We start from the raw sequence: 27,151 nt of genomic DNA on the forward strand, positions 1-27,151 counted from the left end.
CTTACAAACGTACGGGTTTCTTTTAAGATCTCTCTCACACTAGGATAAACCTGCTGTGGAGTCATTCTGGGTTTATGCTAGTGGGAATGAGATTACAGACAAGCCCTAACGCCATTGACCCAGGTAAAGTAAACCCGTTTTTACAGCACTGTAATTCAGATCAGAATCTGGGCCAGACTCCTTTGAAGTCAGCGGAGTTGCTCCGGATTTACACCAGCGTACCTGAGGTCGCGATTATTTTATTTTATTTTTAAAAGACACCCTCAAGACAGAGTCCCCACTGGCAGTAGGAAAAAAGCCTTTGACTGAAGATTCTGGGTCTACACAAAATTTTCCCCTGAGTAGCCAGAGCGCCAGGGGTGAAACCTCACCAAACACAGACTCTGCCAACTCATGTGGCTGAGAAGGCTCGCACGCATCACATCAGCAGCTGGTGAAAGAGACCCTAACGCAAATCCGCACAAACCAAAGAATGAAAGTAAGAAGGAACACGAGAAATCATTTGGTAATACTGGTAAAATAACTCATAATACTTAGCTCTTATCTAGCACTGAGATCTCAAACCGCTCTGCAAAGGAGGTCAATAACCTTATCCTCATTTCACAGATGGGGAAACTGAGGCATATGGAGGGACATGGCTCACCCAGCAGAGTCAGGAATAGAACCCACGTTTCCTGAGTCCAATGCTCTACCCACCAGGCTCCCCCATGCTACCTTCCACTATGTTGCTACTATCCTTCAGTTTACCATTGTTGGAGCCTAAGTAATAACACTTTCTCCTTCTGCAGAGCTTTCAGTTTGAAGATCTCAAAGCACATCAATGAATTAAGCCTTACGAGCCCCGCCTCAGGGAGTTAGGATCAGGATGAGTTTGCTGGGGCTGGGGTGTGAGAATTGGGCACATTCAAAGAAAGTTCTGCCAGGATGGGGGTCCCACTTCTAACCAGTGATGGAGTTGGGAAGGTGTCAAGGAAACACTGGGAAGAACTGGTTTGAGGTTGATTCCCATTCTTGGCCCCGCAGACGTTGGCAAGAATTGGGCTTCAGGAGGAGGCATTCTGGTCTTGTTCAGGCACAGTTGTCAACGTGTCTGGCATCTATTCCGCAGGGATCGACTCCACACGGCGGTGTTCTTCATCGGACAGCAAGCGATGCTTCGGACGTGCCCCACTGGGCCATTCGCCTGCATCCCGACTTGCTGAGCCGCTGCTCTGGCTCCTGGTGAGGACGGCCTCTGCCACCGCTCCATTTCGGGTCACTCCGTAGGTAGAATTGCCCCTCGCTCGAGAAGCCAGCTGGGATGACCCCGAGAAGCTGGAGATGGATGAAACTGCAGGGAAAGGAGAGGACAGTAGTGGCTCGGTGTTTATTTTTCCTACAGCTGCCACTTGCATCAAGCTATAGTAATAGATGCTTACAGTGCCTAGGGCTGGAGTGGATGCTGCTGACGACAGGGCATGTCGGGGACTCCATGCTGGGAAGGTAAAGACAGACGTTAAGAGGCTATGGAACACAGACGGGTTTCAGACCCTTGTGCAAAATGCTGCCCTCCAAGCAATGTGATACCCAAGCGCAGTGACCCGAATGACCTCAGGGAGGTTAGATAGGTGGAAATGGATGTAGGACCTGATCCTGCGTACTGTCCCCACTTGAATGGGGTTACAGGGGTGGAGATGAAGACAGAATTTGACTCTGTACACAAGAGAGTATTGCATACACCCTTCCAGATCTGTCAGCTGATCTGCGTACCCCCTTCCAGATCTATCAGCTGCCCGCATATCCCCTTCCAGAGCTACCAGCTCCCCTCAACCCCCCTTCCAGATCTACCAGCTGACCTGCATACCCACTTCCTGATCAACCAGCTCCCATCAACCCCCCTTCCAGATCTACCAGCTGACCTGCATACCCACTTCCTGATCAACCAGCTCCCATCAACCCCCCTTCCAGATCTACCAGCTGACCTGCGTACCCCCTTCCAGATCAACCAGCTCCCCTCAACCCCCCTTCCAGAGCTACCAGCTGCCTGTGTACCCCCTTCCAGATCAACCATCTCCCTGCATACCCCTTTCCAGATCTACCAGCTACCCGCGTACCCCCTTCCAGATCAATCAGCTGTCTGTGTACCCCTTAACACTACCCGTCTTTAGCCATCTGTCCATATTTCACTATTGCGTACAGATATAGTTATAGTGTGATGTTCACACCCGAAAAAACCCCACTGACTAAATTCTGAGCTCAGTTAGACTGGACCCACGCTGTACGGTGATTGGAGGTGGGGGCTCTGTACGTTTGTGTCTCTGTGTTCTCACTGGTACATCTTGAAGTGAATTAACTACCGTATTTTATATAACAAGTTCCCACAGAGTTTTAAAGCTTCAGCTGAGTAGCCTATTATGAAAATGCAAAAAATTAAATGATTAAATAATTCAATCCACTATTGCACAATTTCTCCCGTGTGGGTCCCCCTCGAGATGTCTCAGTTGGGGACCCCCTGCTCCCTGCTCCAATGGGTTTGCACAGATGTAGCTGACTGCACAGCTTGGTCCCTCTGTGTTACCCTGCCACCTTCTGTGTTATGTCTGGAGACTCCTCTAAGCTACAGAGTTCAGGTCCGGATGTGAACATGCCCACATCTGGGGCAGGAGGTTTCAGGCCCAGAGGTTTGGTTCAGCCAGCAGCAGAGACAAGGATGAGGCTCAGGATCTGCTTCTCCATTGACTTGAAAGGACATTGGAGCCGGCCTTTAAAGAGCCAGACTCATGCGCTGGGTGCCTGGTTTTCTCCTAGGAGGCTCAAGCATGTCCTTTCCCGTGCACGCGTCCCTCTGACCCACCTGCTCTCCTCGCCTTCCACCAGCTTCCTGTAGGTGAGGATCTCCACGTCCAGGGCCAGCTTGATGTTCATCAGCTCGTGATACTCCTTCACCAAGCCAGCCATGTCCGCCTTGTCTTTCTGCAGGGCTTCCTCCAGCTCGGCCAGCTTGGCTTCAGCATCCCGGAGGGCAAACTGGCCGTCCCCCCCGGCCTCTTTGATGTCCTCTTCCAAACGCAGGCACTGGGGCAGCAAAGGGGAAGGGAAGCGCCGTGAGGTGGGCAGCGGGTGCTGAGCCCCTGAGCCCCCGCGCCCACCCCCATGACTAGGGGTCCAGGCGCACACCCCTGATTTCCTGCACAGCCTTTCTGAGCCTCAGTTGATCTCTGGCTGCTTTTCTGCCTGAAGCATAAATGAAGAGGTCTGGGGGTTGCTGCTGCTGCTGCTGCAGTGGGTCTATGGGGAGTGTGTGGGGGGGGTCTGAAATGCTCGAGTTGCTACTTTTGGGAGACTTCCCAAATTTTAGAAACAGCAGGACGGGCCAGCAGCTATTTTCTCCAAGTGCTTTTTGCCTCCATAATCCTCTCTCCACCCATAATAGATCTTCCCCTCTCCCCCCATAACCGTTCTCCCCCAACCTCCCCACCTATCACATCTGCCCCCACCTCCACCCCAACTTTCCCCATAACCTTCTCCCCAGCCCCGCTCTCCCCCTAGAACTCTCCCCCAACCCAACCCCCATGGCACCCCAACCCCCGGGCTCTCCTTCCATAATCCTCCACTCCATGACATCCCCCACCCGCTCCCTCCATAGCCCTCTCCCACCCCCACCCCATGACACTGCCCCCCCAAAGCCCTCTCCCACCTCCACCCCCACTCTCCCCTCCACAACAAATCACTGGCAAATCACAGCCCCCCTCTCTCTCTGCCTTAGTTTCCCCTCCCACCCTTGGGCTATTTAGACCGTGGGCTCTTTGGGGCAGGGCCTGTCTCCCACTGTGTGTCTGTGCAGCGCCTGGCACGATGAGGCCCTGATCTCACTTGAGGCCTGTAAGCACCGGGGTAACACAGAGAATAACGAGAGACTCCCCCGGCAGACTCATCCCAAGAGGGGGAGGGACGGGTGTGCGCGGGCACCTGGCTCGGACCTGGGGGGCGGCTGCCGTTTCTCTTGTGTTTCCAATGCCCGCGGCTTCCTCTCTCCCAGGGCCCAGGCCTCACCTGACTCTTCAGGGACACGATGCTGGTCCTCAGCTTCTGAATGTGTATGGTCAGCTCCGCGATCTCCCGCCGGCCGCTGAAGAGCTGGTCCCTGTATGTGGCGGAGTGGGTGGTTCCTTCGTTCAGCTGCGGGGAAGAGTTGAGACGGCGTCACCCCCTCCCTGCCTTGCAGCCGCGCCTGGGATTCTGCAGGGAGCTGGTCCCTCGCGGGTGCCGGGGACAGACGCTGTCTAACTCTCTCACTTCCCCTTGCTCCTCTTCTTTCTCCACCACCTCTCTGTCTATCTACCGCTCACCAGTCCCCATGGTTTCTAGGCAGGTTCTCTCCTCCTCCCCCACACCAATGGCTTTGCGTCATGTCTCCCACAAGAGAGAGCCGTGTACCTTGCTCCAGGTAACGGCTTCTGCCTCCTCCCAGCTCCTGAAAGCCAGGGCTTCATACTGCGCCCTCACTTCCTCCACGATGCGGCTCAGGTCAAGGTTGCATCTGTTATCGATCCCCAGGACGACGGAGATGTCCTTGATTTCTGCCAGCAGCTCCTGAAGCTCCTGGATGGCGGGGAGGAGAGGAGAACTGAGCGGACACGTGTGAAGCAAGGTTATAGTCAGCTGTGCGGGGCCAGCTCAATTCCTCCCGTACGCAGCTGGGAGGTGGGAAGTTTTCATAAGTCAAGGCGCAGGTTTGCAAACCCCACCATGGAGTGGTTTGGCTCTGGTGTCCTGCTTAATTCAACCAACCCTCCCCAAGGTTTGGGCTGGGGCTCAGAGGAGTGGCTCTGGGTTTGGCCATTGCTGGGATTTCTAATTCTCCCAGATCCTGGGCAAAACGATGAGCTCATGTTGCATGAGAGCACTAGCGGGTGATGGTTGATTTAGCAAGAGTTTGTGATCATGTCAATGGGGGGGAGGGATAGCTCAGTGGTTTGAGCATTGGCCTGCTAAACCCAGGGTTGTGAGTTCAATCCTTGAGGAGGCCACTTAAGGATCTGGGGCAAAAATTGGTCCTGCTAGTGAAGGCAGGGGGCTAGACTCAATGACCTTTCAAGGTCCTTTCCAGTTCTAGGAGATTGGTATATCTCCAATTATTACCTTCAATACCCAGATGCCATGCTCATGTGGGGTAAGGGCCATGGGGGTGTGACTTAATGGGAGAGCTGTGGAACTCATTGCCAGGGGATGCTGTGAAGGCCACAAGTATATAAAAATATTAGATAAGCTCATAGAGGATAGATCCGTCGATGGCTATTAGCCAGGATGGTCAGGGATGCAACCCCATGCTCTCTAAGCCTCTGATGGCCAGAAGATGGGACTGGATGACAGGGGATGGATCACTCGATAATTGCCCTGTTCTGTTAATACCCTCTGAAACGTCTGGTACTGGCCACTGTCGGAAGACCGGTGTAGCGGGGCGGTCACCCCGCTTCAGCCCTGAAAGGGTTAAAAGCTAGCCTTTGGAGAGGGCTGGGAGCCAATAAGAAGAGGTGGGGAGGCAGCCAATCAGGGCCAGGCTGGGCCCTATAAAAGAGTTGCAGAGCCAGAAGACAGTCAATCTCTCTCTAGCTTTGGAGCGAGAAGGACCTAGCTGCGTGGGAGCACAAGGGTACCTGAAGCAGAGCAGGGCTGGGGAAGGGCATAAGGAGCTGGGGCGCTCCAGCCTGGCAACTCCCCCGGCTGAGGCCTTGGTAAAGGCCTAAGGAGGTACTGGGACCCCCGAGGTGCAGCCCAGGTATAGGCAGAGGCAGCTGGTCCAACCCCCTTGCCAGTGATGAGTGGCCATTGCAGACTGCAGTTTGCCCCAGAAAAAGGGGGCTAGATGACGACTGACAGTAGCCACTGAGGCAAGGTGGGCATAGGAGGTGGAGGTTCCCCTGGGAGGGGGACCCAGAGTGTGGGGGCACTGCTGTGGGGCAGCACCCCAAGATAAGAGGGCACCAGAGTCTGGGAGGGACACGGGGACTATGGCAGGCATGATAGTAGGAGGCATTGTGCCGGTGAGTCTGCGATCTGCCACAACAGGATATTGGGCCAGATGGACCATTGGTTTGACCCAGTGTGGCCATTCTTGCGTTCTTAGCTAGCTAGTTTGTGCCAGATACCTGCTGACATACTGTGGCTGCCCACGGACTTCAGGGCTGACTTTGGACAGCACAACATGCCCCCCTGGGACTCCACACCAATGCTATAGATAGAATGTGGGTCCACATGCTGCAGCAAAGGCCCCTGAGCACTTAAGAAGAATCGCCATTAGCTCCTGACAATATGCGGCCTATGACACATGCCTGCCATCCAGTAGAGGGCAGTGCGGCACCTGCACACGTTGCAGAGCTAAGGTGGCCGTGTGTCCTTGCTTACATATGCCCTCCATGAGGAAACTATCCGTGGCATGGGCTTGCTACCGTCTCATGATTACAGGGTCTAGCAGCCGGACACAGGACTAAGAGGCTTTTCTCTGGGAATACAGCCGAACTAAAGGGAGCTCTCCATTGTCCACCACTCAATATTAAGCCATCCCCCACCATCGCCACCCAAAAGGTAAATGGGAACTATATGTCCTGTGCCTTTTCCTGCACATGAGAAGGCGTGACTCCATCCAACACTCGGCAGTAGTGGTATGCACATATCAGCCCGTATACACATGTTGCAGCTCCTGACTCTGGGGTGTTTGTTCTTGCTGACTCGGGGGAAGTGACAACAGATGCAGACATGGTTCAGCAAATAAAAAAAAAGACACCCTAATCTATGTTGGAAGCCACACTCCTGTGCCATTGGTACTCAGACAAGACCAAACCTGAAGGGATCGTAAACTAGTGGAATGCCCGATAATCCTCTTTCACTCTGCATCTCACTATGGGTCTCATTTTCCTCTCATGATGGCATAACACGCCTGATTTCAGTGGGGTTATTCCTCGTTTACCCCTTTACACTAAGTCTCTGCATTTTCAGCCTTTTGTCTCCGTCAACATTATTTTATTCCACGCTTTTGTAACCCTCGTACCGAAGGCTTTGCTAGAAGGTAGGGCATTTATGGCTTTGTTTGCATTACCTCTCCTTGACTGGGGGAACAATGACTTGGACTGGATGGATGATTCATCTGTTACCGGTGACAAATCTCTCTGCTACTCTGAAACCAGGATTTTAAGTGTATTTTTTCCCCATTGCGGCTTGATCCCCAGGTAAATTTATAGGGGTTGTTGGAGGAAAGGTTAATGTGGGAGAATTCATACGCTGGAGCAGTTTCCATGCACAAAGGGCCTGATTCTGTTCACATTCACACCAGTATAAATCAGGAGTAACTCAGCGGTGTTACTTGTGACTGCCGCCGTTATACGGGTGAGCAGAATCAGGTAAGTGGAGTTAGAAGGCTGCGAAACGCACGTGAGAGCAGAATTGTGCCCAAGAACGTCTCTGCTAATGCGGCTGTCATTACAGAATAACGGAGGAAACCCATTCAAACTAAGGGCTAGGTTGCGTATCAGTTACCGCAGGGAGGACTAGGAGTGGTTCAAAAAGGGGGATTATTTCATGTTCAAATGTTTTTTGGTGGCTTTTCCTGACTATTTGACAAATCAATTTCAAAGGAAAGTTTTTCATTGAGAAGAGAACCAAGGTTTTCTCTCCCAGCGGAGTGCAGCCTGGAGGCTGAAGTAGAACGGAGGAATCTTGCCTCCCAAGCCTCACTTGCTCTAGGCTATATTCCCACAGGTGGGGGACAGAACCCAGAAGTCCTGACTCCCCCTTGCTCTACCCACAATCCAGACTTACCATATCAGCAGGACCAACAAAAGTAAGTTACGATGGAAGTCCCAGAAGACATTACTGTATAATGCTGTTAAAGGGACCTTTCACTCTCCATTTTGAATTTTACCAGGGGAAAACTATGCACAACAGATAACATGGCTAGGGTGTGTCTAAGCCCAAGTTCTCCTGTAGGGTTGAGCCGAAGTCCTCCTGTCCACACACAAATCAATCTGACTGGAGTCAGCAAGCACTCGTGACCCAGGTCCTATGACCCTGCTAGGGGGATAGGTCAGAACCCAAGCCCTGTCATTCTGCAGTGTGGCCACAACTCTAGCTGAAGACTCAAGGCAGGAGGTCTACGCAGAGTAGTGTGGATGCGTTAACATGACTGTGAGAGCTGGAGCTAGCAAGTGTAAACCCAGGTTTCCGATTCAGTGTGGCCGCTCAAGCGTGGGTTTGGAAACACAAACGCGGTCCTCCAGACCCACGTTTACAATGCAGTGTCGACATACCCTTAGAGACCTTCCCCCAGAGCTCTTGCCATAGAAGAAAGATTTGGTCCCTCGGCCCCTGTAGCTTTGGAAAAGAGGAGGCAAAGCGAGGGATCCAGGAAACAAGATCCTTGATGTCAAATAGCTCCACAAGGGTTGCTAGAAAAGTAGCATAACCTGCAAACAGGCTCAGTCTGCGGAACGGCCGGGGCAGGTATAATTTCTTTGCACAAAGGGTGGATGAAAGAACATCACAGGCTGCCAAAGTCAACAGTGTGAATTCCCACCAGAAATTAATTCAAGAGGCGGCTGGGAACATAGCGAAGGGCGTGTACAGCCAGCCCGTAGGTGCTGCGGTGGACAGTGATGGTTTCCTCCCGTCTCCAGTACATCCTTTTCCAGCAGCACAGCCAGGACTGGGAGACAGCCTGGCAGCTTATAAAGTCAATCAGGAGGCAGTAAAGGCTAGTGGCTAGGACACAGGCCTAGCCCTCAGGAAACCTGGGGGTTAGTCCCAGTGCACGGCTGGGTGATGTGTGCCGCAGTTCCCCCACCTAGAAAACAGGGGGAATGATACTGGCCTGCTTTGGAAAGCACTTGGCGCTTTACTGTTGAAAAGCAGAGGCTTTTTCACTTGCATGTTACAATGGTACATCAGCACCACGCAACTGAGCATCAGCTGCATTCTCTGGGTCAATTCATTGAGGCGGAGGCTGTGCTATTAAGGTACCGACTTTCTTTCTGGGTGGGTGCTCCACCCCCGCTCTGCCCCGAGGCCTCACCTCCACTCCATCTTTGCCCTGCAAGGACCCACCCTTGCCCCGCCTCTTGCCACCCTGCCCCACCACCTCCACGAGCATGCCCCGCCCCTTCTCCTCTTCCTGCCCTGCCCCGAGCACACCCCACCCTCGCTCCGCCCCTTCCTGCCCCCGCTCTGCGCACTGCCCCCCAATGCCTCCCACCCGCTGCTGAGCAGCTGATCGGTGGCTGGCTGGTGGGTGCCAGGCACCCACTATTTTTTTTCCTGTGGGTGCTCCAGCCCCGGAGCACCCACGGAGTCGGCGCCTAGGCAACGCTCCTGGTGCGAGTTTGAAGATGACTGTCGCTCAGCGCGCTTCCGAAATGGAACGGCCGAGCCCATTCCCTGGAGAGCGGCCTGTTCCAGGTGCTTCGGGGGAAGGTTGAACAAGGTTAGAAGGCACCGGTTGTGTGATAAAGTGCCAGAGAGGAGCTGCGGATAAGGGTGCTGGTTGAGGATTCCCTCCAGATCCCAGCTGGAGACAAGTATATGCCTTGCAGCACTGGGCTTGTAATTTCATCCTAGCTAGCTTAACGGCAGATGCTATTCTTTTGATGCTAATGTGCCTTAATCCCCTTCCTTTGACTCTCACTAAGCTATTTCTCTTAACAATATCCTGTTACGAAAATGACACAGGCTACATCTACACTGTGATAAAAGGCCAGGACCCGGGCAGTGTGAGTGCCACTGAAACTCAGCTCGTGTGCCGCCTTCGGCACGCGTGCCATAGGTTGCCTACCCCCGATCTACACTGCAATTGGTAGCCCCCGGCGCCCGAGTCAGCTGTCCCAGGTTCTAAGACTTGATGCCGTGAGGTTTTTTTTATTGCAGACGTACGCTCAGGGGTAGTTTGTTCTATTCAGTAGGCCAGATTTTGATCTCATTGAGAGTGGCGTAAATCTGGAATGACTCCAAGGAAATCAGTGGGCCAAATTCTGCTCCTACTCCCCAATGGAAATGAGGAACAATGCCCCAGCGCAGCAAAGCGCCTAAGCGTCTGCTTAACCTTAAGCATGCTCTGCAGTGCAACGAAGCACTCAGCAAATGCATATGGCCCATCACACATGCTTCCGGGACTTTGCCGAATCGGGGCCCAACTGGGTCACCACTGGTCAAGTTAGACTGAAGTTAGGAGAAATCAGACCTAATGGAGTTACTCTGGGTTTACACCAGCCTAACTGAGATCAGAACCTGGCCCCGTGATGGTGTAGAAGGTTCGACTTCTGTGGCACGACCTTGGGGAGAGGGTAAAGTACAGAAAAGGTCAAGAGACTTCATCAGCCCACCAAAGGTAGACTCCGGGGTCTTTGGAAAGCCAGGGGAACAAGAGACCAGAACTGATCCCTCTCCTTTCTGAGAGGTCCTGGATGGCCAAGGCGCTCAAGTGGTCTTCACATTCAGAAAGCTCTTAGTCCAGGGGCTGGCGAGCTCTGAGATGGAGCCCTGCTCCTTCAGTGTACCACTCCCCTGCCACTCCAGGCTTGACATATTTCACAGGGGGCAGGGATAGCTCAGTGGTTTGAGCATTGGCCTGCTAAACCCAGGGTTGTGAGTTCAATCCTTGAGGGGGCCACTTAGGGATCTGGGGCAAAAATTGGTCCTGCTAGTGAAGGCAGGGGGCTGGACTCAATGACCTTTCAAGGTCCCTTCCAGTTCTAGGAGATTGGTATATCTCCAATTATTACCTTAGCTGGCAGGGCACCCTATAAAACACTCTGCATTGCTCAACACAGAGCCAATGATAACCTCTGAGCTCCCATCTCTGGAGGGAACCTGGACAGTGACACCTGGTTAATTCTGGAATGAGAAGAAACTCTGGTGCTGCGCTTCCAATCTCTCTCTTGAATGTTTTGGGGCAGAGAGAAGAGTCAATAAATATAGTAGGTCCGTTCCATTCTGGGATGGACCGGGTGTGTCTGTACGTATGTTTACACTGCAAAAACCAGATGTGTTCTTATAACTTGGGTTAGCCATGGAAACTCAGCTTTTAGCTCGGGTGAATAGCTCCCGGATCCCCTACAGGCTTTAACTGTCTTCGTTGCTATTTTAGCTAACCCAGGTTAGGGACACACCTTTCTCTGCAGTGAAGACCTGCTCAGGGGACGTGGGAGATGAATGCAGTATAAATGCCTAGACAGACAGTCGGGCAGGTGAGTTTCCCTCTCCTTTTCAGCAGATCTAGCAGAAATATTTCAAAATTTAGAAATGTTCTGTCGAATGTTTGAAATGAAAAAGAATGTTCAACAAAAATGTTGATACTTCTTGATGTTTTCTAAGGAACTATAGAGCAAGCTGAAGTTGTTGGGCATTTCACTAGCTTTTGAAATCTCTTTCTTTTTATTTCAAAAATTTTGGGGGAAAAATCCCTGAAAAAAAAATTAAAACATTTGCACAATTTCCCCCCCCCACTTCCTTCTCCAACTCTGGCTAGTTCTAAATTTCAGATCTGGGACAGGGTGCTTTGACCTGTCTACCTTTCACTCCCAGACAGATGTGTCTGCGAAAGCGTTGCAGGTCAGAATGGAGAGAATACAACGTTTCCTAGCAGGTGCATTGTCTTGGGAGCTTTAATCCACTAACCGTGTGCTACACAGCTGCACTCAGAATGGAATGGCCCAGTAAGTGACTGGGTTTCCCTGGCATATAGAGCTGGGTGAATAACAGATTTTTTGGGTTCGTTGACCATTTCAAAAAAATCGTCAAAACCCCCCATAATTTCAGCCAGACCAAGAATGAATCTTTTCAAAAACGTTGGCAAATTAAAAAGTCCGGCCAAAAAAAATCATTTAGGATCCAATGAAATGTTTTGTTTCCATCCCCTTTGTTTCCATTTTGACCTTTTTTTTTTTACAAATTTTGGGACTTTGAAAACAGAAACTGAAAGGCCATTTTGAAAGAAGAAGTCATTTCAAACTGAAAAATCCCAACGAGTTCACAAACGCGGCAGTGAAATCTGATACATTTTTTCACAATTCTTTTTCTTTGCATTTCCCCCCATAACAAACAATTGGGTGCAGCCGACACAAATTCACCCGACGTTTCGGTGCTGCCGAAACTGCATTTTTCACCAGAAAGACAGTAGTCGGCTGAAAAATTTCTCCCAGCTCCCCCAGCCTCGTTACACACACGTAGGCATCTGGTCTTATCTTTGCATCTTACCTGCTCGTACACGGCTTTCTTTAACTCCATCAACTCTTGAAGCCCGTGCAGTTTTACCTCCAGCTCAGTTCTATGCATGGAACCAGCGTCTAAATCCTGTGGGACAAAGAAGACATATCAGCGCTAGTAACAAACGATCTGTACATTGGGCTCTGCCTTGTGCCTTGGGGCGAGAGATCTTCTCCATTGTGCACTGATTACCCAGTCCTGGGAGAAAGCAGTGTCCTTTGGAGATACTATCCATCCATTCTGCAGGACACTATCCATCCATTCTGTGTCCAGTTTTGGGCCCCACACTACAAGAAGGATGTGGAAAAATTTGAAAGAGTCCAGCGGAGGGCAACAAAAATGATTAGAGGGCTGGAGCACATGACTTATAAGGAGAGGCTGAAGGAAGTGGGATTGTTTAGTCTGCAGAAGAGAAGAATGAGGGGGGATTTGATAGCTGCTTTCAACTACCTGAAAGGGGGTTCCAAAGAGGATGGATCTAGACTGTTCTCAGTGGTGGCAGATGACAGAACAAGGAGCAATGGTCTCAAGCTGCAGTGGGGGAGGTTTAGGTTGGATATTAGGAAACACTATTTCACTAGGAGGATGGTGAAGCACTGGAATGGGTTACCTAGGGAGGTGGTGGAATCTTCTTCCTTAGAGGTTTTTAAGGCCTGGCTTGACAAAACCCTGGCTGGGATGATTTAGTTGGTGTTGGTCCTGCTTTGAACAGGGGGTTGTGTCACTAGATGACCTCCTGAGGTCCCTTCCAACCCTGATATTCTATGAGTCTATGATTCTATGGTGGATGTTGCTGGCGGGACCCTGCTTTTCTGCTCCCATTGAGGGTGGGTGATCTGAGAAGAAGATCTCTAGATAGAATTTCTTTTTGTTAGTGCTTGAGTGCAGGGAAGGAGGTAGGGCATAGAACGTGAGAATGACCATACTGGGTCAGACCAAAGGTCCATCTAGCCCAGTATCCTGTCTTCTGACAGTGGCCAATGCCAGGTGCCCCAGAGGGAATGAACAGAACAGGGAATCATCAAGTGATCCATCCCCTGTCGCCCATTCCCAGCTTCTGGCAAACAGAGGCTAGAGACACCATCCCTGCCCATCCTGGCTAATAGCCATTCCATAAAAGGAAACAAGCAGAACTGGCCCATAAACAGTCACCTTTTAATCATAAGGAAAAGCAGAGATTGTTGAAAACACTGATGCAATAAACAAAAGCGGCACAAACTGCCCTTACCAGACCATGAGCACGCTTGGGAACAACTTGTAATTAACAAGAACAGTCATTTATGGTGAGCATTTTCCTCAGCTCATAACACCCTACCTTTCCTTGCCAAAGATTCCAAACCCATATACACAACAATTGATTCCCACTCACTCGTCACAAGTGAAGCTACCTCTGGGGTAGAACATGGTGGCTGTTTAACAGGGCCTGGCTGCATTACACTTCTGCCACTGGTTTGCAACCTTTCCATACTGTGACTTCAGGTAGAAAAATGTTCCAGGATGCCCCTGAAGGGAAGGTGGTTACGACCCATCCTTGCGACCCTACTGGATCATGACCCCAAGCTGAGACCCTGTGGTATATGCAACTTGAAACGGCACAGGAATCTTGCCTATTAGAATTTGGCTAAGACATGGCAGCTAATACTCCATGCTTTTGCACCAAATGCTATGCAGTCTTTAGCAACCACAGGTGCTCAGGTCCTCACTTGTGCATGGTTCGTTTCAAAATACATCGCCTCCACCAGTCTGTGGTCCTCATGGCCCAGGTTGTCATCTACTGAGCCCCTGCCTTTAGCACTGTAGGGAAATGGCGACACAGCAAAAGAGCCCAGGTGAACGGGCTTGGGCTTGTGGGGCTCGGGCTGCGGGGCTAAAAATGGCCTTGTAGATGTTCAGGCTCGGGCTGGAGCCTGGGCCCTGAATCCTTCCCCCCTTTCCGGGTTTCAGAGCCGAGGTTTGAACGTCTATTTTAGCTCTGCAGGCAGCTGACCTGGGCCCCGCAACTCACGGCTGCTGGTCTCTTTGTGCTGGGTAGGGTGACCAGATGTCCCGATTTTATAGGGACAGTCCCGATATTTGGGGCTTTTTTTATATGGGTTCCTATTACCCCCCACCCTCCGTCCTGATTTTTCACACTTGCTGTCTGGTCCCCCTAGTGCTGGGTATCCAGGCTCTATGGGTATATCCGGCGGGTAGTGATCGATCTATTGGGGATCGATTTATCGCATCTAGCGTAGACGCGATAAAATCCATCCCCGATCACTCTGCCGTCAACTCCGGAACTCCACCACGGCGAGAGGCGGAAGCAGAGTCGACGAGGGAGCAGCAGCGGTCGACTCGCTGCCGTCCTCATGGCCAGGTAAATCGACCTAAGATATGCCGACTTCAGCTTCGTCCTATTCGCATAGCTGAAGTTGCGTATCTTAGGCCGGTGCCCCCCGTAGTGTAGACCTAGCCAAGGTTTCCTATAGGGGCAGGTCTCTCATGCAAATACGGAGCCAACCCAACCCTCTTATTGGTGCTTACCTGGCCCCCATGAATGTAGTATCTGAGCGCCTCACCATGCTGATACTATTCCTGTTTCACAGAGATCTGAGGCCCAGGTCCTCAAAGAAATCTGGGCATCTAACTTCCTTTGATATCAGTGGACATTAAGCACCTAAATATCGTTGAGGCCCTGCGCCAGAAAAACGATGTGACTTGCTCAAGGCCACGCAGCAAGTCTGTGGCAGAGCAGAGACTCAAATCCAGGTCTCCTGAGCCCAGGCGAGGGCCCTAACCGCTAGACACTCCTTCCACTGCAGGTGCATCTTTGCTGTAGATGCGCACACAGCCCCGTGAAGATGAACCGCCACTTACCCTTTTCAGCTCCACGAAGGTGAATTCCATGCCACTCCGTTTATGTATTTCATCCTCGTATCTACGGAGAGAGAAGCAGTTTGGTGTGAAACCCGGCAGGGCTTAGCTAAATTCTGTATTGGAGATCTCGCAGGTTGCTTTGTTTATTACAGAAGCAGCTAACGCCTTTTGTACCAATACATCAGTAAGAATCACAGTGATCCCCAGACAGCTTATAATTGAAACAAACAAACTGTGGGAGGGGAAGTGGCTGGTCCAGCTAGAAATAGAACCTACGTCTTCTGAACCCTAGGCCAATGGTCTCCTTGTTGGCCCACCCTGCCTCCAGGGGACCAAATTCCCCATTTGCCTCTCTCGAAAGGGAACAACCCAGCCCAGCCCAGCAATGGCAGCCTTCCTTCCATCAGAGTGGGAAAGATAAAGGAAATGATGGACACCCCTTTGTGATGTTATTGACATGAACACTGACCGCAGAGATCATTGGTGCAACCAAGGTTATGATTTGCTGGTTACGATTATGCTACCTGAATGCATGCCTCATGTTGTATTTAAAGTTATAAGTATTGGCTTTATACTGTCTGTATTTCAAACTTGTGCTGTGCTTCTGGGTGACACCCCGGACAATGTGGCATCAGCACTGCCTAGCCTGCTTGATGGCCCATTAAGGACCATCAGCTAGACAACTGACCCATTGAGAGAAGGCAGAGACACCTTGTGACTCAGCAAGGCAGGGACATGCCTATGGACCGAACTCTAAGGTTTTTTCATGCCATGTGCTGGGTAGCTTGTGTTTGGAACAAAGGAAGCACAAGCCACACGGCAAAAGGACTATAAAAGGCAGCTGCATCATCTCCATCTTGTCTTCAATCCTGCTTCTTACCTCTGGAGGGACTTTGCTACAAACTGAAGCTCTGAACAAAGCACTGAATGACCCATCCCAGCTGGGGATGTTCCAGAGACTTGATTTGACTCTGCGGTTTATTCCATCACTGCTACAAGCCTGAACCAAGACCTTTGCCATTCCTGTGTGCAAGTGACTCCATTTAACCAATTCTAGCTCTCATCTCTCTTTCTTTCTTTTTATGAACAAACCTTTAGATTTTAGAGTCTAAAGGATTGGCAACAGTGTGATTTCTGGGTAAGATCTGACCTAGGTCTGGGGCTTGGTCCTTTGGGATCGGGAGACCCTTTTTTCTTTTACTGGGGTATTGGTTTTCATAACCATTCCTCCCCATAATGAGTGGCGCCGGTGGTGATACTGGGAAACTGGAGTCTCTGAGGGAATTGCTTGTATGACTTATGGTTAGCCAGCGGGGTGAGACCAAAGTCCTCTCTGTTTGGCTGGTTTGATGAGCCTTAAGAGTAAAGGACCCCACCCTTGGGCCGTGACTGCCCTGCTCTGAGCAATTTGTTCTGAATCGATACTCTCAGTTGTGTCCTGCCAGAGGCAGCATCGTTACAGCTTTATGTTGAGGGTACCTGCATAAAGAGTTTGCAAAGGGTTAATAAATGCTTCCTAGCTGTTTTAAGACATGGCTAATCAATTGTTATGGAGTCCAGCAGGTCAATCGGTCGCTCATAACCCTGGCTCATAAGCAGGCTACCACATCTCTAGTGATGTGCTTGATGGGGAGCGTGTGGCACGTGCCACTCTCACTTGTGCCATGCTTGTGCCACTCTCACTTGTGACATAGCCGCCACGAACCCTATATGAGCTGCTTAGAAATGTAGCCTCAGTCTGACATCTAAGTGAAACCGTGCTGGAGCCCAAGCGAGCGTAACCCTTGCAAAGAAGACAAATCGATATGGTAACAGAGAACCCGAACTCATCCCACAGTTATTGTGGTTCTTAATAATTGATCATTCGTAATAATCATTTGCATTGCGGTAAGAGCACCAGTTACCGCCCAGAAAGACGGTCCCTGCCCCGGAGAGCTTACAATCCAAGTGCTAAAGTAGCCTGGGTCTAGGGAACGGGGTGGCCAATCTGTGGCTCCGGAGCCACATGCGGCTCTTCAGGAGTTAATATGCGGCTCCTTGTACAGGCACCGACTCCGGCGCCAACTTTCCAATGTGCCGGGGGAAGGGGGAGTGCTCACTGCTCAACCCCTGGCTCTGCCACAGGGCCTGCCCCCATTCCCACCCTCCCCTGAGCCTGCAGTGCCCTCTCCTCCCCTTCCACCCTGCCCCAGAGCCTTCTGCACACCATAAAACAGCTGATTAGGAGGTGGGGGGAGGCGGTGATCGGCAGGGCTGCTGGTGGGCGGGAGGCGCTGGGAGCGAGGTGGGGGAGCTGATATGGGGCTGCTGATGTATTACTGTGGCTGTTTGGCAATGTACATTGGTAAATTCTGGCTCCTTCTCAGGTTCAGGTTGGCCACCCCTGGTGTAGGAGAAGGGCATAAGGGAGGAGAACAGGGAAAAGGGAAAAAAAAAACCCCAACAACAATGACAGGTGATGCCATTGTTTCTGCCACGCCCTGGTATTTAACTGTTTCATAAGCCCTGATCGGGAGGCGAATGGGAGAAGTGGTTGGTTCTTCTGGTTTTTCTGCTCTTTAAGTGGAATGTCTGATTCCGTGCCAGTGCACATGTGTTGTTAATTAGCGCCTGCTTCTCTCCCGCTCCATCTGCACCCCCACCCCTGCCGAAAACGCTTCACGCATTGCAGGGCACTGACATCATGTCACCTGCTGCGCAAACAACAATCCTGACGGCATGGCAGCCGGGCTTGTCCGCAACCCACGCTCACCCCCGCCCCCATGGCTTATCCAGCTTTCGGCTGGAGAAGGGTGGCAGAGAGGAGCCTTCGGGCGTGGAGGGCCTGGGAGCGAGGAGGTGACTCGTGCAGGGGTAGAGCGACCCTTTCCGAGCACAGACAGATCACAGCTCGCTTTCTCCTTCAGCATGATCCTGAGGACGTGCGTGGTAGCGTGTAGCTTTAAGGGTAATTGGTCTGGCTATTGAATAGCAATGCAGCAGGGTGCATGGTAGCAAAAACGCACTGTACAAGATCCTCCTGTCTGAGTCAGTGGACTCGGAGTTAGCTAGGGGCTGCTTGACTAATTTCAAACCAAGCATTTTCCAATCAGCAAAGGGTCTGTGGGGAAAAATTGGTTTTGATGGAGTTTTCGGTTGGGAAAAGCAAAACAAAACGTTTTGTTTTGTGATCGACTTGACATTGATCTCTGAGTCCGCCTCAGCACCATGGTGCTAGATGGGAGTTGTAGTTATGAACCCTTCATGCCTCTATTCTCCCTTATGGGACCTGCTACCTGGCCAGACTACAACTCCCACGATGCACCTCTCTCTCCCTACATCTCTGTCATGAAATGTTACAATATTTCTAAATTGAAAATTTTTTGGACATTTTTGGTCCATGAAAAGTTTCAACATTTTCATGGACAATGCAGGACCGATGCAAACGGTCAAAACATCAGAATTTCCCAGGGGACAGAAATTCTGTTTTTCAAACAGCTCCAGCATCAGGAAACCTAAGTTCTAATCCCTGATCTGCTGCTGTCTAGTGGTATCTCCCTGTGTCTCAGTTTCTCCATCTGTAAAATGGGGATATTTACCCATCTTTGTAAAGGTGCCCTGAGATCTCTGGATGGTAAAAGGTAAATATTATTATAGCAGCCTGGGAAAATATGAGGTAAAGAATGACATTTTCTAAATGCTTGAGAAAAAAGCCTTCTGTGCAAAATTAAGTGCTGGTTGAAGAGTAAAGGAAAAGTCCAGCCTTTGAGGCCAGATCCTCAGCTGGTGTGAATCATCCAGGAGCTACATTTATTTTCATCAGCTGAGGAACACGCCTGGAATAAAAGCAGGGAGCTGGCTTCACTATGATTTGTTGGGTCAAATAGTTAAGCACAAGTATTTGCACAATTACCGTGCATTCAAGAAACTTTTCACGAATGCCCCAAAATGCCATGAATTTTTACTTCAGTGGTTTGTTTGGTCTGAAAATTTGCTTTGAAAAGTACATTCACTGTTCATTATTCACGAGTTCCATGAACCATCCCAATGGGGGAACAGATCGAATTAAGCCAGGTGAACAGTGAGTCCATTGTGTGAAAATGGTTTGTTCACAGTGTTGGCTGAAAAGGTACAAGTAATCAATATGTTCAAAACCCATAAGGGTTGGGGCTGATTTGTCAATCAACAAAGGGGCTGAATTCAGAGGGGCACGACTCTAACAGAAACTAAGGCTCCTTTGCACCACTCTGACTGTGTGGGCTTAAATTCCATGTAAATTAGATTAAATAATTACAACCCCTTAAATAATACTCATTTTTTACATCTGTGCACATCTATAGCACTTATCAGTAAATCTCAACATGTTTTACAAACAAACAGTATTGTTATCCCCATTGTACGGATGGGGAAACTGAGGCACAGGGCGGTGAAGTGACTTGGTCAAGGTAATCAAGTAGGTCAGTGGCAGAGCCGAGAATAGACCCTAGGTCTGCTGAGTCCCAGTCCAATATTGTAACCACTAGGCAACACTACCTCAACTGCCAAAGTGGTGTAAAGGGTATAAGAATCAGACTCATAATGAATATTATACCTGATTCTGCTTCAGTTTACACCAGTGTAAATCAGAAGTAACTCAGCTGTAGTTCATGCAGTTACACTGGTGTAAAATTATTGTAAGTGAAAGAAGAATCAGGCTCCTTAATAGTTGTAAAACCATAATAACTGGGACAATACAACAGTTAACCCAGGGGTAAAGTCCCACTTTCTAAAGTATGCAGATTGGGAGAACATGACAGAAGGGGGCACATTTCATAGGGGCTCAGAGAGCACTCCCGTGAAATGAGTGAGGCATTCATTTCTGTGCCAAAATACAATCATTGACTCGTGCAAACAGGGCACTTGTGCATGCAAAAATCCCACATCTGTTCATGCAACTGTGATTTTGTGTGTGCAAATCGATTAGACAAGCCCTCAGAATCTCTCTCTCTCTCTCTCTTTCCCCCCTATGGATTTCTATTTGTCTACTAGTTTAAGTTCATTAAGCAGGAAAAAAGTATGAGCCTTATTTTCAGAACCTGCTGTTCTTGTTGAAAGCTCATCATCTCTCCAAAATCAGACCCTTGAGGTTTTTGAGTATGGATAATAGGAGAAGAAATCCATCTTGTTCTCTTATTATCCACAGTCCATACTGTTGAACTGGTACCTAACAATAGGCTGCAAATTAATCCCTGTATTTCCAAAGACCCCCAACAAACTAGGACGAACGGCACCTGCTTCGGATGTTATCCATGGACTTCAACACCTCAGTCAACTCGGACTCCAGCTGTTCTCTCTCGTGGCCGACAGCCCTCATCTCTTGCTTCAGTTTGCTCATGTACTGGTCGTAGAGGAGTTTGATGTCTGACTCGGAACGGGAATTGTCCTGATCTCTCAGGAAGCTCCACCTGATTGTGAGAATCTTGTTCTGTTGCTCCAGGCATTGGACCTGCAGAATGGAATCCAGAGACATTAGTAAGGTTGATGGCGGAAGGGCTGATGTGAACCCCTTCAGCCAACACGCTAGACGTTGAGATTGGGACCTCCAGATATACATGCACAAACCTTTACAGCATGAGGGACACAACTGGGCTTTCAAACAAGGAGCTGTAAAAGAATCCCACCCCATGCAGATCAGGCACAGAAGGTCATTACGTTGAGATACGGAGGCTTTCGCTTTATGTACTCAGTGGTTTCCCGACAGACCATCCCTCAAGTCAAATCAGCCCAACAGTTCATCACTCGAGTCAGCTGATTAGCACATCCTGTTGGACATGTCGTCAAAAACTGACAACTTAAAGATCAAGCTGTAAAGCTTCAACTCAAAGTTTATTTCTGTCTTTGCATATGGATGTGAGAAGCTGGAGATCTACCAAGGGGACAGACAATCATCTCAATACCATCAAGAACAAAAGCCGTAGAAAAATACTAGGTATTAAATGGAATGACTTTATAATGAATGCTGAGATTTGTCAGAGAGTTTGATGGTGCCTGAGTGCTGAAGCTTTATACAAAAGAAGTGGGAAATATCGAGGACATGTATAAAGAACGAAGCCAGAGCTTTTACCACACCACTGGGCAGCTGAAGGAATTCACAAAAAGAGCCAAACAATAGAACATCTCCATCGAACGTTAAAGAGGGAAAACTTATGGGACTGAACAACATCGAGGACGTGCAAAGAGAGGCCCAGGATAGAGGGGAACAGCTGTGGATGGCTGCTGAGCGCACCATCTAGAGAACATGGCAGATCAGGGTTCAAATAGCAAAACCAACTCCCGGAAATGGGTAGGAGTGGAGAGAAGAGGCTGGTAGAAGAATCCCAAGGCAAGGTCTCGTGGATAGAATAATACTAATCTGTATTGGAATCTTTCCCACACCATCATATGTCACCCGGGGCATAAACAATACAAGCCACTATCTCCTCTGGGTAAACACCCCTTCTTCTTGATATGAATCTGAAGTCTGGATAACATTCCTGTGAGCCAACAGAGATACACTCTTCATCAGCCCATGCATTGAATCTATCCGTCCACCCATTTATAGGTGCCATCCCTGTTTGGCTGCCCGAGCTTTCTGTTCTCTGTCCATCTTTGCAATCTTTCTTTACAAGTAACATCTGCTTGGGCATCCATCTGCCCCCCTCATTTCAGCTGCAGTCTGTCTGGCTGCATCTCTGTTACATATGCCGGTAGTGCTTTGATTTCTGTATGGACTATGTCCATCAGGCTTCATGCAGCTGCGTATTGGTTTGATGAGGGAACATGGTCCAGCGAGTAGCACACCACACTGGGCTGCAGAAGACCTGAACTCTGCCAGTGACTCCCCCCTCTGTGCCTCAGTTTCCCCTCTATTTAAAGGACTTATTTGGCCACCAGTACTGTAGTATCTGAGCACTCCACAATCTTTGATGCATTTTTCCTCACGACACCCCTGTGAGGTAGGGCGCTGCTATTATACCCATTTTACAGTCAGGGGAATGAGGCACAGTGACAAGTGTCTTGGCCAAGGTCACAGAGGAAATCTGAGGTAGAGCAGGGAAATGAACTTGGATCTCCTGAGCATCAGGCTCATGTCCTTCCCCCCAGCCTCTGCCCCTTAAGACTGTAAGCTCTTTAGGGACAGAACTGTCTCTTACTATGTGTCCGTGCAGCACCCGGCGCAACAGCGGCCCCCATCTTGCTGCTATACTAGAAATTATAACACTATGATAAGACACCTCCTCAGCCCAGTTGGCCTAGCACAGGGGTAGACAACCTATGGCACAAGGCACGCGAGCTGATTGTCAGTGGCACTCACACTGCCGGGTCCTGGCCACCGGTCCGGGGGGCTCTGCATTTTAATTTAATTTTAAATGAAGCTTCTTAAACACTTTAAAAACCTTATTTACTTTACATACAACAACAGTTTAGTTATATATTATAGACTTCTAGAAAGAGACCTTCTAAAAACGTTAAAATGTATCACTGGCACGTGACACCTTAATAAATGAAGACTCGGCCCACCACTTCTGAAAGGTTGCCGACCCCTGACCTAGCATGATATTTGCTTCCCTGCAGGTACCAGTAATAATGGTTGGTCCTAAAACATAAATATGGGCCTGATTCGCTGTTGCATCCTGGCAGTGTATGCCAGTGTCACTCCACTGAAATCGGAAGGGTTAGATGATTAGCCCCTTGGGGAAGGGACTGTCTTTTTGGTCTCTGTTTGTACAACTAGAGCTGTATTGGGCCGTGACTAGAGTTACTCGGGGCTACAGCCATACAACAGGGCCACCCAGAGGATTCAGGGGGCCTGGGTCCCCCGGCGCCGAAGACCTGGCACTTTGGTGGTGGGTCCCAGAGCGGAAGGACCCCCGGCTGCCGAATTGCCGCCGAAGACCCCGAGCGGAAGAAGCTCCGGGGGCCTGGGCCCCGCGAGAGTTTTCCGGGGCCCCCGGAGTGAGTGAAGGACCCGTTCTAGGGGCCCCGAAAAACTCTCGTGGGGCCCCCTGCAGGGCCCGGGGCCTTGGGGCAAATTGCCCCACTTGCCACCCCCCGGGCGGCCCTGCCATACAATCAATAAATAATAATAGGCTGACACCGGGGCAAAACTGGAGTAATGTCGTGTGAATCAGGTTCCAACGTTTGCACTGCAAAGGGCCGTGCACAGCTACGGCGCTACACACAATCACCGCAAGAATGACAGCCCCTGTGTCCTGTCAGTGGCCGTGCATCTCGGTGTGCGTGTGAGTGCACGTTTTTTGGTCGTCCAGCCTCCATCCTAACTTGGCACACTCCCATACTCGCGGTGATGGCCATACGGCTCAGCAACGATGCGGTGCTTTTCAGCCTCAAAGTGCTTCCATTAACGATTTATTTGCCAGCTCTCCTCTCTCCGCTCCGCGCACAAAACAAATTGCTTTAATTGTACTTAATTCGGCGGGTGAGAGTTGCCAATTGCCACCAATGCTGTGAAGCGGCCGTTAAGTCAGCTGAGGAGAGGACTCACCCATGAGACACTGTGCGTTCTCTCTGAAGGATAGTAACAGCATCATCTGTGCAAAGCTGCCAGCTCCTGCCAGCTGAGGACTGATCTAACTTCCTTTGCTCAGGGGTAGAAAAATGCGCTGGCCACTGGGACAAGATCTTCTAACAGGAGGTGTTTTATCTGCTTAGTTAGTCCCTGGTTCAGCTGTCAGCAGATGCGGAACGACCCTCCTGATCTGCCTTCTTCTTTACATTACAGCGGTGTCTCGAGGCTCCAGCTGAGATCAGGGCCCGGTTGTGCGAAGCAGTCTTCACACTAGGAGAACCATCCTGCTTTCTCCCATGCTGCCCCCCTGCCATGCGTTGGAGGAACTCCCATGTGAACGTCTGCAAAGCCACCTCATTACCCACCTTCCAAACCCCGCTTAAAACTCTCCTTTGACATGCGCCGGACAATGGTTAGGCCGTTGCTTTGCTGAGGTCACTGCCTCTGAGGCTGACCAATATTAGCTGTTTCCTAGTGCCCTTCCCTGGCCCTGTCTGCATCCATCTGTTGTCTCTTGTCATATCCTTAGATAGTAAGCGGCTTAGGTCAGGGACTGTCTTTTTGTCCTGTGTTTTCAGAGTGCCTAGAGCAACGGGAGCCGCTCCTAACCAATAAGGTACAGCACCTAGCGTAACAGGAGTCACAACCTAGCGCAATGGGGTCCTGCTCCATAACTAAGGCCCACAGGTGCTACCATAATACAAATAATAAATAAAATAAGAAACAACATCTACCCTGATGAGCTTACATCTAAACGGAGAAGAGGTGGAAGTGGAAGCAGGCGTACAGATGGGAAGTGACTTGCCCAAGAGCACGCAGCAGGCAGAGACAGAAATATAACCCGGCCCAGTTTTCTACCCATTATACCTCACTGCCTCTCTCTGCTGGGCTCCACACAGGGGGTTCTGAGAAACGGCTATCCAATTTGAAGCCTACAGAGGCACCGCTGGAAACGGCTGGCACAAACACTGAGCCAAGTCCACCCCATGCCTGCGTGAAAGATCCTTCAGGACTCACTAGGAAAGGCCCCGTTTCGGATCTACAAGGCAGCAGGGCACGGAGAGCCAACCTGGAAAGTGCCACCGAACAAGAGCTCTGTGGCAGAGCTTAGTGAGGAGGAGTCATGGACAGTGGGGTGGCCGGTGGGCTGGGGAAGTGGCTACCGGGTCCATGCACAATACAGGGACCCCAAACACTGGCGTGAAAGGGGCATAGCTGGTGGTTGCTGCTACTCTTGCTCACACGCTGCAGGGATGGCTGAGACCTTGCAGCCTGGGTGTTCTGGTCCCTAAGTCTGGATTGAGGGGAGACCATGCCACTCCCCTCCTTCCAGAGTTACTGGGGCTATTCACAGGGGGACCCAAGATTTGATCTATGGGGCTTAGATGACCATCACTGAGCACAGAGTGGGAGAACCTGCCATACACCTTATTCCTGGAGGTCTCTTGTTTCTGGTTTGCTAAGTATGAACAGGATGAGATGCTGGGGTTGCCTGGGATAGCAGGGACTGGTCTCAACGACCCAGGCGGTCCCTTCCAGTCCAATGTCCTGTGTTCCTGTTTTCGTTAGGCTGCAGAAAGGGGTCAGAACCGAGAACCCACTAGGCAGCCATTATCTGCCTCCCGTCCAAACACACGTGAGCCACAACCAGAGTCAGTAGCGGCTTGACCAGGACGCATCATCCTCAGCTGCATGACAGATCCCAAAGGTGCGTGGCCTCCTGACTGGGAATGGTCAACCCCCTACCTCCCAGCTATGGCCATAGCGACTACCCTGGGGTTTTATGGCCCAGGTGGCATTTGTCTGAGGTCATGTGAATTCCTGATAAAAAGAAACTCTCCCCGTCTGGTGGCACATTCGCAACTGTATGTTACATTTCTCTGCCAATGGGTTGAAATTCACCCCTGTGTAGAAGGCCAGTGGGAGATGGCCGCCATCTTGGCTGACACACCAGAGATCTCCAGAGCTAGAAGCCCTTGAGCTAAAGAGTTGATGCACCCTAGCTAGAGTTGTACCAGACTCTCATGTGGGTCAGACACAGAAGAGGCCCTGTAATACACACTCACCAGTGGGATTTGTATGCACCACTTAAGGCCATTTTTGAGGGTTTAAGTGGTGCCTGGGTCTTGTGGTGACCTCTCTGCCCAGGGGTGAATTTCATATGCACCAGATTTCATTCTCAGGGTTGGCACCTGAAAAAGTGCAATGCACCGATCGTCACATTTGCACGCTCCAGCAGGCAGCTGTGCCTGCCTGGATGCTCAACCGTACACGGAAACGCGGGCTGTGCCGACGTAGTTTAGGCAGATGCTGTTGAAAATAGACCCCCACGGTACTAGTTCATACCCATATTAGCACTGTTTTTTTTTTTAAAAAACAACAGTAGCTTGGAATTAGCTGCCTACATGATATACTTCAGTGAAGCAACCCTTTCGGGAGATTACCATCTGTTTACAGAGTATAAGAGCTTTGCAGGAACCTGCCTCAAGTAGGCGAATTGTTTTGCTTTGAGAAAATCTTCTACCTTCCCCTGGATCTTAGCAGATGAAAGACTCTCTGCAGGAGAACTTGCTTAGCTGATCCAGTGACCCTTCCTTTTCCTCCTCATCACCGCCACATTATTGGTTGGTTAGTTTTCTCTCGTTTTAGGCATTAGAAAACAAGACGAGCAGGAACGATAGGCTATTATTGCAGCTGCTGTGCTGGTTCTCTGCCCAGCTCCAGGTATGAAACTCCTCCTGCTCCATCCTTTGTCCTCACCGTCCCTGTCTTTGCTGCTTACCCCACAGCTACTTCCATCAGTGGCTGAGTTTCCCTTTTCCCAGTGATCAACCAGGGAGGTTACTAGCCAATGGGGCTGGACAGGGTCTTTGAAGCAATGGACCGGGGTACTTGCCATAGTTAGCTAATAATCATGCAAACTTTTGGTACAATAGACAGCACAGGAGGAAAGAACTATCCCCGCAAATGGGAAATTAGCCAACATTTAGAGCCAAACCTCTCTTGCCACAGGCACCTCACAGCCCATCCCCTGCTGGCCTCTGTGGTCACTCGAACCTGGCGCTCCTCTTACCTTCCCGATTAAGGATGCGAATTGGTCATTGAGGATTTTCATCTCCTCTTTCTCCTGCTTCCTCCTCTCCCGGAACACGGGGTCCACGTCTAAGTGCAGCGGCGTCAAGAGCTTCTCGTTGATGAAGACGGATGGGCAAGAGGAAGACGTGTATCCACCAAGACTCGAGGTGCTGAAGCTTCTGCTGGCTGGACCACCAGGGCTGCTGCAGCCGTCGTGTTCAGAGGCTGTCACCACCGAGCTGCCCCTGTTCTGGTTCCATGATGCCTGCCAAGACGAGAGAGAGCTGCTGCTGAGGCTGCTGAATTCATTGGAGCGGCTGGTCATCCTGGCCGGTGGTGGGGAAGTAGGGGAAGGTGTATGAACTAAGCTGCCTGCTGCTGCTGCCGGGAAAGAGAAGTGGCACCTTGGAGAATATGGTCTGTTTAATTCCTGCCTCCACTGAGCTGGGGTTAGCTAATGCATTA

General features: G+C 50.4%; 1 protein-coding gene across 1 annotated transcript; it reads right to left on the reverse strand.

The window, feature by feature from the left end:
- On the reverse strand, positions 1-27,011 carry KRT80 (keratin 80). The gene is made up of 9 exons (XM_044995370.1): positions 26,685-27,011; positions 20,334-20,548; positions 15,085-15,145; positions 12,220-12,315; positions 4,417-4,581; positions 4,033-4,158; positions 2,834-3,054; positions 1,419-1,474; positions 1-1,330 (listed from the first exon to the last, which is right to left on the reverse strand). Exons 1-9 carry the CDS (start codon positions 27,009-27,011, stop codon positions 1,098-1,100), a joined length of 1,500 nt encoding a protein of 499 aa, XP_044851305.1. The 3' UTR covers positions 1-1,097.
- Positions 27,012-27,151: the final 140 nt, after the last annotated feature.

Source organism: Mauremys mutica, chromosome 20 (assembly GCF_020497125.1).
Source record: "Mauremys mutica isolate MM-2020 ecotype Southern chromosome 20, ASM2049712v1, whole genome shotgun sequence".
Lineage (NCBI taxonomy): Eukaryota > Metazoa > Chordata > Testudines > Geoemydidae > Mauremys > Mauremys mutica.

Coding starts and splice junctions, on each gene's coding strand:
- KRT80 (XM_044995370.1), bottom strand. CDS start 27,011: ATGACCAGCCGCTCCAATGAATTCAGCAGCCTCAGCAGCAGCTCTCTC. Junction 15,146..20,333: donor ATGGATAACATCCGAAGCAG/GTGCCGTTCGTC, acceptor CTCTCTCCGTAG/ATACGAGGATGAAATACATA. Junction 4,159..4,416: donor AAGCCGTTACCTGGAGCAAG/GTACACGGCTCT, acceptor TCTTCCCCGCAG/CTGAACGAAGGAACCACCCA.